The sequence below is a fragment of the Eumetopias jubatus genome, unplaced genomic scaffold (assembly GCF_037043125.1).
Source record: "Eumetopias jubatus isolate StellerSeaLion01/CBP00866 unplaced genomic scaffold, mEumJub1_p1.0 scaffold_14, whole genome shotgun sequence".
NCBI lineage: Eukaryota > Metazoa > Chordata > Mammalia > Carnivora > Otariidae > Eumetopias > Eumetopias jubatus.
The window spans coordinates 18,392,082-18,407,787 of NW_028274820.1; the positions used below are offsets into that span (position 1 = coordinate 18,392,082).

The window sequence follows — 15,706 nt, forward strand, 5'->3', positions numbered from 1 at the left end:
CAAGAGCCACAATCACTCCCAAGAGCAAGGTCAGGAAAAGCCCAGAGGGAAACGTTAACTCTCTGGATGTCAGACGTACCATTAGAAGAGGCAGACCATGCTTCCGGGACACCTTTGTCCCCACAGGTGTCTGTACCCTAGTGTCCTCTGGGAATAAACACACCGTGTCCCCATGGGCCCGCCTGACTATTGTACTGAGCATCTGCATGAGGTATGCATGCTGAGAGCTACTTATATAGCATCAATCTTAGAATTCCCCTAAAAATATAAATATTCTCCAGGAGCTCCAAAATCTATAATTTCACATGTTTCAGAAAGAACATTGAGGTCTTCTTAAGCAGTACATTATATTTGCCTGTATTGGTCTTTTAGCGTTTGCTGTTCTGTCTCCCATTTATTAGAAATTAAGCTTCAATATTATTTTTTCTGTTTGTGCTCTTCATGTCTATGAGAAGACACATTGAGAGTGCTGGTGAACCATGTATGCCCACCTCACTGGTTTTGGTCACCAGTGATTTGGTTTCATTTGAAAAGGGAGCAAGCGGAAGCAAGCAAGAAAAGGAGCAAGCAAGACCTCCTCCTTGCTTGGAGAAGGTCTTGGGTGTGCTTGTGTGTTCCCAGCAACCTCAGTGGCTCCCATTTCATTTCAGACGCATGCTCATTAACCATTAAGTGTGCTATTTCTTTAAGATGCCCCCCACCCCCCACACCACCCCCAACTCCATCCCACCCCCACCCCCCATGAATAGTATCACGGGTAAAGGAGAACCTCATAAGAATGGATGGGTAACGGTGGTATGTGTGTTCGGTCTACAGATGTCCCAAATCCTCCCTTTGATTTAGAATTGACGGATCAACTCGACAAAAGTGTTCAGCTGTCATGGACGCCAGGCAATGACAACAACAGCCCTATTACAAGTATGTCATAGCCTTGTCTTTGTCACCGATACATTTCACCACCATTTCCCAAGCACTTTATCACATGCAATTGAAATTCCTTACAGAGATATTTGCTGGCATTCTCTGTTTCATTACTAATACAACAAAAACGTTGATCTATCACTCTCCTCTCTTCGGAGACTGAGTTATTCCTGCTTACTGCCTCTGGGATAGGACACCACTTAGTTGCCAAAGATGTGAACTAAGCAAATACACTTTCCTTTTGTGTATGCGATCTGTCAGAATCACCTTAAATCTCCCCCATAGTAGGATGATGCCTTGTAAGCTATTCATTTTGCGCATTAATGCGGGAGGAAAACACAGGAGGACCAGGCACTGGTCTGCCAGTGTGTGTGTTAGGAAACTGAGATTTGGTGAGTAAAGTGATTTTGCAGACCCACAGTTGGTCACAGAGCTGGGTGTGGACAGTAGGTCTATTACCTTCCAGTGTGGGCCTCTTTCCTCCCCTCAGCCCCTGCAAAAAGAGGCACATTCCATAGTGTCTGCTTCTCGCCATCAGGACATTAGCCTAGGGGGCAAAGTCAGGGGAGGGACCCCATTGTAAGGATACTGGAAGAGCTTCGTAAAATCAGACTCTAGAGGTGCTTAGACATTTGACAACTGAAAAGATACTTGAGAGAGTATCACAAGCCTGTAATATATTATGACCTTCAGGCATATGCTGCAGGAAAGCTAAATTCCTTTCTGACAAGTACCTCAGATTACTCTGAAGTGATGTGTGTGTTGATTTCTTGCACCCACTGATAAAGCAGAGTATTTCCGATGAAATTCAGCAAAAACTTCCTCTCCATCTTGTGTTATTTCGAGGTGTTCTTCTCTCAGCTGAGTATTCGGTCCTTGCTCAGAACCCTTAATCATTCGTGCTGAGTCTTCCAGTTAATTCAATACAGTAGCCAGATTTAGCTGGTTAGGATGCGTGGAGACCCTTTGTACCTATATTTAAATGATACCATTAGATTCCAAAGCATTTCTACTCTTTCATTCATTCACTCATTCATTCAACAGATATTTATGGAGTGCCTATAATGTACCAGGCATTGTTCTAAAACAAAACAGTCAAAAATTTCTACCTACATGGAGCTTATATTTTAGCTGAGGACACAAATAAAATAATATTAATAATAATATTTTATGCTGTTACATTTAATATCATTATATATGTGTGTATATATGTAAAATGCAATACACATTGTATATGCATATATATGTAGAACACACACACACACACACACACACACACACACACACACACTACTTAGATCTTCCTTCAGAAGAGGTGTTGACAGCAGTCTCCTTCTGCCCCTTCCCCAAGGATCTGCTGCAGTGTGCACATGAGGCCACACTCTTCATGAGCTCCAGCAGCAACTAAGGGGTAGAGTGTGAACTGGGCAGGCCTTTTAGGCCATTGTAAGGGTTGGAAGTCATTGGAGGGAACTAAATAGAGGAGTGATTAATGGATCACTCTGGCTATTCTATTGAAAACGGTCTAGGGGCACCTGGGTGGTGCAGTCAGTTGAGCATCAGACTCTTGGTTTCGGCTCAGGTCATGATCTCAGGGTGGTGAGATTGAGCCCCGTGTCGGGCTCCGTGCTGAGTGCAGAGTCTGCTTGAGATTCTTTCTCCCTCTGCCCCTCCCGCTCATGCACGCACGTGTTCTCTCTCTCTCTCGCCCAAATAAATAAATCTTTAAAAAAAAAAGTGAAAATGGTCTATAGAAGAACAAGAGGGGAAGCAGGGAGACCAGGTAGGACCACAGTTCTCTGTGAAGTACCCTGTAGAACCTCAGCAAACTAACAAGGGTGCCTCGGGATATGTTTTAAGTTTTTGACTTTTAAATTTTGATGTTTAAAAAACAGTCACATCTGTCAGACGCCACATGAAGTACGAGATCAAGGCAGCTTACGGTTCCCCTACAATATTGTGGTACCATATTGTGATGATGCCGTGCCTGCAAAGCCTTTGCTGTGGTAAAAAGCAAGTACTGCATGAAAATCAGTGTGTAACAGGGAATGAGGAAGGTGGTATCTTAACAAGGTTCGAGAAGCTGTGCAGTGCCGAATAGGTTTTAAGTTGTGAAGGCATGAAAATTTATTAAGTTCTGTGGACCTAACCACTTACGTGGAAGTGTTAGATATTTCTTTTGGCCTAAGGAAACCATGAAGAAAATTACTGAGTTGCTGCGTGCACCATGAGCTGAGAAAATCTGGGAACTCATGAGCTGGGAGGTTTTGCAGTGATTCACAGGAGAGAGAGAGAGAGAGAGAGAGAGAGAGAGAGAGAGAGAGAGAGAGAACAGTGGCTTGGGTTAGGGCTGAGAGGGATGGAGGTGCTCAACAGTGGTCAGATTTTGCATGTTTTAAAGGTACAGCCAACAAAACTATGGAGAGTAGGAAACAAAGAGGGGATCTAAGACGGGCTTCAAGGTTTTGAGCTGAGTTGTCACTGCCAGCCGGCGAGGAAGATCGGGATCACTCCTGGCCGTAACCAGTGTGTCATGCTGTCAGAGAGAAGCAGATGGAGTTGTTGAGTCAATGAGCTGCCCAAGCGTGCAGTTCACGGGAGAGGCAGGGGCTGCCGAGAGAAATGTGCAAGTCACCAGTTTATGGGACTGGAGATCACCAGCCAGTGAATGGAGATTGAAAGGCGAACTCAAGCTACTTAGCTTCAGAGCACTGGAACACAGAGCATTTCTACTTCGTCTTTGTATCTGTAATTCACATCACCGTACATGGGCACATTATAGGCAATTAGTAAATATCTAAATACCTATTTTTTTATGAGGGTAAACCATATACATGCCACAAATTTGTAGTAGATGCAAAAGGGTATGCACTAAAAAGTAAGTCTTCCTCCTACCTCTAACTCCCACTTTCTCCAAGACCCCAGTGTGTATCCTCCAGAAGGCAATACGTGTATATTCAAGCATATAGGTGTGTGTGTACGTTACAGCCCATCTTTGTGCTCTTACCCAAGTGTTCCACACTGTTCTGTATCCTACTTGGTTACGCTTAACAATGTAGTTCAGAAATCATTCCATTTCGGTGGCATACGGAGTGGCCCCCTTCAGTTTTTACAGCTGCAGAATATTCCACTGTGTGGATACACCATAATTTATTTGATCAGTGCCCTGGTGCTGAACATTTAGGTTGTTTGCAATTAGCTTGTTTCAGCTGCAAACAATGATGTAATGTGGATTCTTTTTCATGTGCCTCTGAGCATGCGCATGAGCACATTTATTCAAAATAAATTGGTAGGAGTATCATTTCTCAATCAAAGGATATTTGAGTTGAATATTGTGAGGTGTTCTAAATTGTCCTCTATAGAAGTTGTGCCAATTTACACTTCCCAGGAAGAACGTAGGAGAATGCTTGTTTCCCTGTGTAATAGTCAATAAAGTATGTTGAACTTTTGATTGCTGCCAGTCTGTTTAGTGGAAAGTAGTATCTCACTATCTTTAATTTCTCCTATTATGAAAGAAAAAAAGAAACCCTAACCATCTTTTCATATATTGAAACTTTCCTAAGGATATGGAGACCACTTCTAAACAGATTTAAGTAACTCAACTCAGCATGCTAGAGAAAGAGTACTAAATATTATTGGGTATGCTTAAATATTGAGGATACTGATAGAACTCTTAAATCAAAATGTTCTTACAGAATTTTTCTTGAAAGTGAAATAATCAATGTTCAGCTACTCTTGTTAAATTGTTCTGTTCGTTAGCCTCGAACCTACCCTCGGGTGGCTGACCTCACTGTCTTGGGTTCTGTGTGTGTGTGTCGTGGCCAGAATTCATCATTGAATATGAAGATGCAATGCACGAGGCAGGGCTGTGGCACCACCAAACCGAGGTTTCTGGAATGCAGACCACAGCCCAGCTGAAGCTGTCGCCTTACGTGAACTACTCCTTCAGAGTGATGGCCGTGAACAGCCTCGGGAGGAGCTTGCCCAGTGAGGCATCTGAACAGTATTTGACTAAAGCCGCAGGTAAAGTGAGGCTTCTGTGACAGGAAATGAAAAGTTTTCCACTGTTTAAAAAAAAAAAGATCCAAACTTACATATATGTGGCTGTTTAACTTCCAGAACCTGATACAAATCCCACAGCTGTGGAAGGACTGGGATCAGAGCCTGATAATTTGGTGATTACCTGGAAGGTGAGCTCAGCATGAAGGCTTCAGCTTTTCTCAGTGTATCTTAGAGTGGGGGGGGGGGGAGTGTTTTTAAACAATGTCTGTATTGGGGCGTCTGGATGGCTCAGTTGGTTAAGCATCTGACTCTTGATTTCGTCTCTGGTCACGGTTTCAGGGTCATGAGACTGAACCCTGCATCGAGGGGCTGCTTGCAATTCTCCCTCTCCCTCTGCCCTCCACCCTCCCACTTGGGTGCTCTCTCTCTCTCTCCCTCTACAAACAATGTCTGTATTAAAATCCCATTTCATCCATTTGGGGGAAAAATATGTATTATATCTCTTTCTTTAAGAGATATTATTGTGTAGCAGTTAAAAGCTTAATCCTTGGAGCCCAAATGAATGGATGCAAATCCCAGCTTTGCCACTCACGGTGTGACTTTAAGCCAGTTGCTTAACATCACCATTATGTATCTGTATGATGGGACTAGTTATAGAACCAACCTCACGCAATTCAAGGAATAAATACATAGAGGCCCCTAGAACAGTGCCTAGCACATATATGTGCTCAACAAATGCTAGCTGGTATTATCATCATCATAGAGAACCATCTAGAAGATGTACCAAGCTGTACATCTTGGTACAAGATGTATAAGACCTGTACCAAGCTATTCCAAGTAGTCAACTTCTTCTTCTGCCTCTGCTTTTCTCTCTCTTTTTTCTGGTTTATTCATATTTTCTGGATTTGGAAAATTAACATATATTCACTTGGGTGATTTTAAAACTTATTTTAATAGACCTATGCATGCACACTTATATGCATACGTACTTGTACATATTTATATACATACTGACGTGTAAAACAGGATAGACTGACAAGCCAATGTTTTTTTAAGATTTTATTTTAAGTACTCTCTACACCCACTGTGGGGCTCGAACCCACAACCCTGAGATCAAGAGTTCACACGCTCCTCCGACAGAGCCAGCCAGGTGCCCCAACAAGCCAACTTTTTTTTTTTTTTTAATAAAGAAAGAAGCAGTTCATAAGCTTCTGGCTCTAAGTAAAATAGACAATGATGTACTGTCACACAGACAGGGATATATAAAGGAAACTGTGTAACTGAAATGCTCTAAGTCACCCACCCTTGACTGTGGAGCCAGAGTTTGAGAGGCTTATGTGGTATGTACAACTTCAAGATAGAAATTAACAACCTTTGAAATGTTGATCCCAAACAAGCTTTGAATCTCATCACGAATGAAAAAAAAAAGATAAAAGGTCCCTGGAAGGCATTGTTAATAGCTAGCATTTTAGCATTTCAGTGCTCACTTTCCTTAAGTCTGGGAATTAAATTTTGGTGTTCCGGGGAGAAGGTTGCTCAGTCTGTCTGTTTTATAAGCTCTGATTATTTGGCTTTTCTTACAGCCCTTGAATGGTTTCGAATCTAACGGGCCAGGCCTTCAGTACAAAGTGAGCTGGCGCCAGAAAGATGGTGACGATGAATGGACGTCTGTGGTGGTGGCAAATGTATCCAAATATATTGTCTCGGGCACACCAACCTTCGTTCCATACCTGATAAAAGTGCAGGCCCTGAATGACGTGGGGTTTGCTCCAGAGCCAGTCGTGGTCATGGGGCATTCTGGAGAAGACCGTAAGTGTTCAGTGCTGTTTCAGTGATACTTTCCTTTATACCAGCAACACAGACTTACCAAGGTGCAAGCCAAGGCCATGTCCAGGGGGTGCATAGACTAGGAGGGACGGAGGTGGCAATTATTTTGCTGAACATTCCTGAATGCAGACAGCCTGCTATGTAAAAAATAGGTTCAGAATGTCAAGTGTCATTACTTTTAAAAAGATACATTATTCTCACCAAGTCAGATGAACAGATACCAAAAAAAAAAAAAAAATCTACTCTCAATACTTGATAATCCGTAGAATAAAGCTGGGTCATACATCAAGCGAAAATTGTTAGTGGCATTTTTGCATGAAATTGCAAAATAACGTTGATACTTCTGCCCCCTTTCCTGTTTTTCCCTAGTCCCAATGGTGGCTCCCGGAAATGTGCATGTGAACGTGGTCAACAGTACCTTAGCTGAGGTGCACTGGGACCCCGTACCTCTGAAAAGTATCCGAGGACACCTGCAAGGCTATCGGGCAAGTGAAGGGAAATTTTTTTGCTTTTTTTCCGTAGGAACAGGCCTTCAGCGAATGCCAGATGCACTTCTTTTGATCAGAGGCCTTGAGAATTCATCTGGTTTATCACCTCAGACAGGCCATGTCTCAAGAACCCCAGCTAGAGCAGAAGCAAAACCTCACTGCATCCAAAGTGGTGGGGGGGGGGGGGGTGGCGTGTAAGAAAGTTTTTCTCCATTTTTCCCCACAGATGGCCTAAAATTCTTCCAGCTAAACAATTAACAGAGGCACAAAGTGGGGAAAATTAGTGTTTAAAAAACAAAAATACAACCAAATGCACCTAGCTTTAAAGCAATACTGACCACATGTGTTAAACACACAAAATTGTCCTGAAAATAATGTAGGCATTTTTTTTAAAAAATCATTCAGATTATACTTCAAACTCATATAGTCCCAACAGGGTCATTCTTTTTTTTTTATTGTTATGTTAATCACCATATATTACATCATTAGTTTTTGATGTAGTGTTCCATGATTCATTGTTTGTTCATAACACCCAGTGCTCCATGCAGAATGTGCCCTCTTTAATACCCATCACCAGGCTAACCCGTCCCCCTACCCTCCTCCCCTCTAGAACCCTCAGTTTGTTTTTCAGAGTCCATCGTCTCTCATGGTTCGTCTCCCCCTCTGACTTACTCCCCTTCATTCTTCCTCTCCTGTTATCTTCTTCTTTTTCTTTTTTCTTAAAATATGTTGCGTTATTTGTTTCAGAAGTACAGATCTGTGATTCAACAGTCTTGCACAATTCACAGCGCTCACCGTAGCACATACCCTCCCCAATGTCTATCACCCAGCCACCCCATCCCTCCCACCCCCAACCACTCCAGTAACACTCAGTTTGTTTCCTGAGATTAAGAATTCCTCATATCGGTGAGGTCATATGATACATGTCTTTCTCTGATTGACTTATTTCACTCAGCATAAGACCCTCCAGTTCCATCCACGTTGTTGCAAATGGCAAGATCTCATTCCTTTTGATGGCTGCATAATATTCCATTGTGTATATATACCACATCTTCTTTAGCCATTCATCTGTCGATGGACATCTTGGCTCTTTCCACAGTTTGGCTATTGTGGACATTGCTGCTATAAACATTGGGGTGCACATACCCCTTCGGGTCCCTACATTTGTATCTTTGTGGTAAATACCCAGTAGTGCAATTGCTGGATCGAATGGTAGCTCTAATTTCAACTGTTTGAGGAACCTCCATACTGTTTCCCAGAGTGGTTGCACCAGCTTGCATTCCCACCAACAGTGTAGGAGGGTTCCCCTTTCTCCACATCCCCGCCAACATCTGTCGTTCCCTGACTTGTTAATTTTAGCCATTCTGACGGGTGTGAGGTGGTATCTCATTGAGGTTTTGATTTGGATTTCCCTGATGCCGAGCGATGTTGAGCACTTTTTCATGTGCCTGTTGGCCATTTGGATGTCTTCTTTGGAGAAATGTCTGTTCATGTCTTCTGCCCATTTCTTGATTGGATTATTTGTTCTTTGGGTGTTGAGTTTGATAAGTTCTTTATAGATTTTGGATACTAGTCCTTTATCTGATGTCATTTGCAAATATCTTCTCCCATTCTATCGGTTGTCTTTTGGTTTTGTGGACGGTTTCTTTTGCTGTGCAAAAGCTTTTTATCTTGATGAAATCCCAATAGTTCATTTTTGCCCTGGCTTCCCGTGCCTTTGGCGATGTTTCTAGGAAGAAGTTGCTGCGGCTGAGGTCGAAGAGGTTGCTACCTGTGTTCTCCTTTAGGATTTGGATGGACTCCTGTCTCACGTTTAAGTCTTTCAACCATTTGGAGTCTATTTTTGTGTGTGGTGTAAGGAAATGGTCCAGTTTCATTCTTCTGCATGTGGCTGTCCAATTTTCCCAACACCATTTGTTGAAGAGACTGTCTTTTTTCCATTGGACATCTTTCCTGCTTTGTCAAAGATAAGTTGACCATAGAGTTGAGGGTCCATTTCTGGGCTCCCTATTCTGTTCCATTGATCTATGTGTCTGTTTTTGTGCCAGTACCATACTGTCTTGATGATGACAGCTTTGTAATAGAGCTAGAAGTCCGGAATTGTGATGCCGCCAGCTTTGCTTTGCTTTTTCAATATTCCTCTGGCTATTCGGGGTCTCTTCTGGTTCCATACAAATTTTAGGATTATTTGTTCCATTTCTTTGAAAAAAGTGGATGGTATTTTGATGGGGATTGCATTGAATGTGTAGATTGCTCTAGGTAGCATTGACATCTTCACAATGTTGATTCTCCCAATCCATGAGCATGGAACGTTTTTCCATTTCTTTGTGTCTTCTTCAATTTCTTTCATGAGTATTTTATAGTTTTCTGAGTACAGATCCTTTGCCTCTTTGGTTAAATTTATTCCTAGGTATCGAATGGTTTTGGGTGCAATTGTAAATGGGATCGACTCCTTGATTTGTCTCTCTTCTGTCTTGTTCTTGGTGTATAGGAATGCCACTGATTTCAGTGCATTGATTTTATATCCTGCTACTTTACTGAATTCCTGTATGAGTTCTAGCAGTTTTGGGGTGGAGTCTTTTGGGTTTTCCACATACAGTATCATATCATCTGCAAAGAGTGAGAGTTTGACTTCCTCTTTGCCGATTTGGATGCCTTTGATTTCTTTTTGTTGTCTGATGGCCATGGCTAGGACTTCTAATACTATGTTGAATAGCAGTGGTGAGAGTGGACGTCCCTGCCGTGTTCCTGACCTTAGAGGAAAAGCTCTCAGCCTTTCCCCACTGAGAATGATATTCGCTGTAGGTTTTTCATAGATGGCTTTTATGATATTGAGGTATGTACCCTCTAACCCTATACTCTCAAGAGTTTTGATCAAGAAAGGATGCTGTACTTTGTCAAATGCTTTTTCTGCATCTATTGAGAGGATCATATGATTCTTGTTCTTTCTTTTGTTAATGTATTGTATCACGTTGATTGATTTGCAGATGTTGAACCAGCCTTGCCGCCCAGGGATAAATCCCACTTGGTCGTGGTGAATAATCCTTTTAATGTACTGTTGGATCCTATTGGCTAGTATTTTGGTGAGAATTTTTGCATCCATGTTCATCAAGGATATTGGTCTGTAATTCTCCTTTTTGATGGGGTCTTTGTCTGGTTTTGGGATCAAGGTAATGGTGGCCTCATAAAATGAGTTTGGAAGTTTTCCTTCCATTTCTATTTTTTGGAACAGTTTCAGGAGAATAGGTATTAATTCTTCTTGAAATGTCTGATAGAATTCCCCTGGGAAGCCATCTGGCCCTGGACTTTTGTTTCTTGGGAGATTTTTGATGACTGCTTCAATTTCCTTAGTGGTTATAGGTCTGTTCAGGTTTTCTATTTCTTCCTGGTTCAATTTTGGTAGTTGATACATCTCTAGGAATGCACCCATTTCTTCCAGGTTATCTAATTTGCTGGCATAGAGTTGCTCATAATATGTTCTTATAATTGTTTTTATTTCTTTGGTGTTGGTTGTGATCTCTCCTCTTTCATTCATGATTTTGTTGATTTGGGTCATTTCTCTTTTCTTTTTGATCAGTCTGGCCACGGGTTTATCAATCTTGTTAATTCTTTCAAAGAACCAGCTCCTACATTCGTTGATCTGTTCTACTGTTCTTTTGGTTTCTAGTTCATTGATTTCTGCTCTGATCTTTATTATTTCTCTTCTCCTGCTGGGTTTAGGCTTTATTTGCTATTCTTTCTCCAGCTCCTTTAGGTGTAGGGTTAGGTTGTGTATTTGAGACCTTTCTTGTTTCTTGAGAAAGGCTTGTATTGCTATATACTTTCCTCTCAGGACTGCCTTTGCTGTATCCCAAAGATTTTGAAGAGTTCTGTTTTCATTTTCATTGGTTTCCATGAATTTTTTTAATTCTTCTTTAATTTCCTGGTTAACCCATTCATTCTTTGGTAGGATGCTCTTTAGCCTCCATGTATTTGAGTTCTTTCTGACTTTCCTCTTGTGATTGAGTTCTAGTTTCAAAGCATTGTGGTCTGAAAATATGCAGGGAATGATCCCAGTCTTTTGGTACCGGTTGAGACCTGATTTGTGACCTAGGATGTGATCAATTCTGGAGAATGTTCCATGGACACTAGAGAAGAATGTGTATTCCGTTGCTTTGGGATGGAATGTTCTGAATATGTCTGTGACGTCCATTTGGTCCAGTGTGTCATTTAAAGTTTTATTTCCTTGTTGATCTTTTGCTTAGATGATCTGTCCATTTCAGTCAGGGGGGTGTTAAAGTCCCCCACTATTATTGTATTGTTGTCAATGTGTTTCTTCGCTTTTGTTATTAATTGCCTTATAAAAGTGGCTGCTCCCATGTTCGGGGCATAGATATTTACAATTGTTAGATCTTCTTGTTGGATAGACCCTTTAAGTAGGATATAGTGTCCTTCCTCATCTCTTATTACAGTCTTTGTTTTAAAATCTAGTTTTTCTGATATAAGGATTGCCACCCCAGCTTTCTTTTGGTGTCCATTAGCATGGTAAATGGTTTTCCACCCCCTCACTTTAAATCTGGGGGTGTCTTTGGGTCTAAAATGAGTGTCTTGCAGACAGCATATGGATGGGTCTTGTTTTTTAATCCAATCTGATAGCCTGTGTCTTTTGATTGGGGCATTTAGCCCATTTACATTCAGGGTAACTATTGAAAGGTATGAATTTAGTGCCGTTGTATTGCCTGTAAGGTGACTGTTACTGTATGTTGTCTGTGTTCCTTTCTGATCTATGCTGCTTTTAGGCTCTCTCTTTGCTTAGAGGACCCCTTTCAATATTTCTTGGAGGGCTGGTTTCGTGTTTGCAAATTCCTTTAGTTTTTGTTTGTTCTGGAAGCTTTTTATTTCTCCTTCTATTTTCAATGACAGCCTAGCTGGATATAGTATTCTTGGCTGCATATTTTTCTCGTTTAGTGCTCTGAAGATATCTTGCCAGTCCTTTCTGGCCTGCCAGGTCTCTGTGGATAGGTCTGTTGCCAATCTAATGTTTCTACCATTGTAGGTTACATATCTCTTCTCCCGAGCTGCTTTCAGGATTTTCTCTTTGTCTCTGAGACTCGTAAGTTTTACTATTAGATGTCGGGGTGTTGACCTATTATTATTGATTTTGAGAGGGGTTCTCTGTGCCTCCTGGATTTTGATGCCTGTTTCCTTCCTCACATTAGGGAAGTTCTCTGCTATTATTTGCTCCAATATACCTTCTGCCCCTCTCTCCCTCTCTTCTTCTTCTGGGATCCCAATTATTATTCTAATGTTGTTTCGTCTTATCGTATCACTTATCTCTCGAATTCTGCCCTCGTGATCCTGTAGTTGTTTCTCTCTCTTTTTCTCAGCCTCTTTAATTTCCATCATTTGGTCTTCTATATCACTGATTCTCTCTTCTGCCTCATTTATCCTAGCATTTAGTGCCCCCATTTTTGATTGCACCTCATCAATAGCCTTTTTGATTTCGACTTGGTTAGATTTTAGTTCTTTTATTTCTCCAGAAAGTGTTTCTCTAATAACTTCCACGTTTTTTCAAGCCCAGCCAGTATCTTTAAAGTCATGATTCTGAACTCTAGGTCCAACATCTTACTAATGTCCGTATTGAGTAGGTCCCTGGCTGACGGTACTACCTCTTGTTCTTTTTGCTGAGGTGATTTTTTTCGTCTTGTCATTTTGTCCAGAGCAGAATAGATGAATGAGAGAACAAAATGCTAATAGGTTTACAACGTCCCCAGCAAATATACTGTATACAAATCAGAAAAGACCTGAAACCAGGGGAAAAGAAAGGGAAAGAAAGAAAAAAGAAAGAGAAAAAAAAAGAAAAAAAAGATAACAAAAACAGAACAATACAAAAAAAGCAGAATATGATCAAATATGATCAGGCTAGTGCATAGATTAGTGCAACACACTAGATTTTGGGCGTATTTTGGTCTGTTAGAAAAAAGTGCCTCCTAAAATTTTAAAGGAAGAAAGACATATATGTACAAAATAAGGGTTGATACAATGAAGGGATGGAAGATGACTGTAAAGATGAAAATTATAAAAGATTTTATAAAAGGACTTGATAAGATAAGTTGTTTGAAAAAAGAAAGAAGATTTAAGGAAAAAAAAAAGGAAAAAGGGAGAGAATGTGATCAGGCAGGAGACTAGAACAAAGCCATACACTAGTGATTTAGGGTATATTTTGATCTGTTAGAAGAAACTGTATCTCAAAATTTTAAAGAGAGAACAACTTATATATATATGCCAAAAATAAGGGTAACTACTATGAAGGGATAAAATATGACTCTAAAAATGAAAAATAAAAAAAAAAATTTTTTTTAAAAGGGATTGATAAGATGTTGGTTGAAAAAGGGAAAAAGAAAAATAAAAAAAAAAACAGTTAACAAAAATTAACTTTGATGAACTAATGAATCATGGTAAAAAAAAAGCCATGAATTCTATGTGCAGTATTCCCCTAGCGCTGGAGTTCTCCCATTCTCCTTGATCGGTAAACTTGGTCTTGGCTTGCTGGCTGTTCGTGCTGATCTTCTGGGGGAGGGGCCTGTTGCTGTGGTTTCCAAATGTCTTTGCCGGAGGCTGAATTGCCCCGCCCTTGTCGGTCTGGGCTAAGGAACCTGCTGGGCGTTTGCTCTCAGGAGCTTTTGTTCCCTGCAAGCTCTCGGTACAGCTTTGGAGGACCAGGGCAGAAATGGTGGCCTCCCAATCTCCACCCGGAGGAGCCGAGAACTCGGAGCCCCGCTCCTTAGTGTGCCCCCAGAGAAAAGCAGTCACTCCCGTCTCCCCGGTCTCCGGCCACACTCCATGCTCACCCGGCCTGTGACCGAGCGTTGCTATCTCTGGCACCCAACCCCGTGTGGAGTCTCCAAACCCAGCAGATCCCTGCGGTGCGCTCCCGTGCCGCTCCTCCCCGGGAAGGAAGGGGAGTCTCCCCGGATCTGCCACTTGTTGGGTCCCTGCTGGAGGAGCAGTGGCCCGACTGGGCTGCGGATCACAGTTTACGGCCACCCCGAGCTGAGAGCCCGCGCCTCGGCTCCGTCTCTGCAGCCGGCTTCCCCGCTCCGATACCTGGGAGCTCTGCCGCACTCAGGCACCCCCGGTCTTTCTGTGACCCCAAGGGTCCTGAGACCACACTGTCCCGGGAGGATTCCACCCCCTGCTTAGCCACTGGAGCAACGTCCCTCAGCGGAGCCGACTTCTAAAAGTTCCGATTTTGTGCTCCGCGGCTCTAACACTTGCCAGAAGCGGCCGGCGGAGGCCCCTCCCCCGCCGTCTGTCCTCCCGAATATCGCCTCGGATTCACTTCTCCGCACGTCCTACCTTCCAGTAAGTGGTCGCTTCTCTGTTCAGAGAGTTGTTGCTACTCTCCTCTTCCATCTCCTGTTGAGTTCGTAGGTGTTCAGAATGGTTTGATCCCTATTCAGCTGAATTCCTGAGACCAGACGAAATCTAGGTCTCCTACTCCACTGCCATCTTGCTTCGCCTCCCAGGGTCATTCTTATGACCATCATTTATCTTTGTTCTTGGGAAGCACGGAAAGACTGATGCATAGAGATTTGTGATGGATGTGCCAGGAACTGGTTTTGCACCCACAAAGAAAGTCTTGGCTCTGGTTCCTTTACACTGACCCCCTAGAGATCACTTTTGGTACTGCATCATATTCTGTGCGGGGATTTTTTTCTCTAACAATGCCAGATTCTGGATATATGTTGACTTCTCTTTAAACTTCTAAGGAGAATTTAAGAGAACTTATTAAATAGCAATTCTGGGTTTTTAGCCAAAGGTAATCAACCCTTCGCTTACCCATCTTTCCAAAACCTGTGCCTGCCATTTAATACAAAAAAAAAAAAGTATTTTTAACGAAGTGATGCAGTTTGGCTTAGTGAGAAAGCCCTAGACTTGGCGTGGAGGATCCACTGTGGCTTTTGATTGCCCAGTGGCTGGGGGCAAGCCACTCAGAGGTCCGGGGTTCATCTGTGCTAAAGGAATAATAATAATAAAAGCTTCACGTGGCTTTTAAGATTAAACTAAATGATATATCGTGCGTGACATTGTATTAGCTCTGGAAAAGTATGTAAATACTGGCCAGTAATTTTTGTTTTTAGAATATTTTATATAAGTAAGACGCTTCAATCGTGCCATCATCTTCCATTCCCTTATGTTCTAGAGAGATCTGTGTGGGTGTCATGCTGTTCCATTTATTTCACTCACGCTCCTCCAACCCAGTAGTCTAAAGCCCAGCTGCATCACATATTCTCAATTCCATTTCCCTCATTATGTTTAGGTTTCTACTGTCTTGCCTCATAATCAATATCTCTCAGTTTTGCCAGGAATCTTCTTCTAAAATGCACCAAGGGCATTATCTAGGATACAGCCATAAGACTTGAATCTCGTGAGCAGGAGGAATCTTATTTGCTCCCTTAACCTGTCCCTGACTTTTGCCCGTGCTC

General features: G+C 42.1%; 1 protein-coding gene across 23 annotated transcripts in view; it reads left to right on the forward strand.

Annotated features, from left to right (window-relative positions):
* Positions 1-15,706, forward strand: part of NRCAM (neuronal cell adhesion molecule) — a 76,310-nt gene that overhangs the window by 33,091 nt on the left and 27,513 nt on the right. For all 23 annotated transcript variants that reach the window (XM_088018553.1, XM_088018547.1, XM_028094511.2 and 20 more), the window contains 5 exons: positions 817-918; positions 4,747-4,944; positions 5,041-5,111; positions 6,507-6,732; positions 7,120-7,235. In XM_088018553.1, coding sequence (XP_087874679.1) covers positions 817-918; positions 4,747-4,944; positions 5,041-5,111; positions 6,507-6,732; positions 7,120-7,235 — 713 coding nt within the window. The remainder of the gene's footprint in view (positions 1-816; positions 919-4,746; positions 4,945-5,040; positions 5,112-6,506; positions 6,733-7,119; positions 7,236-15,706) is intronic.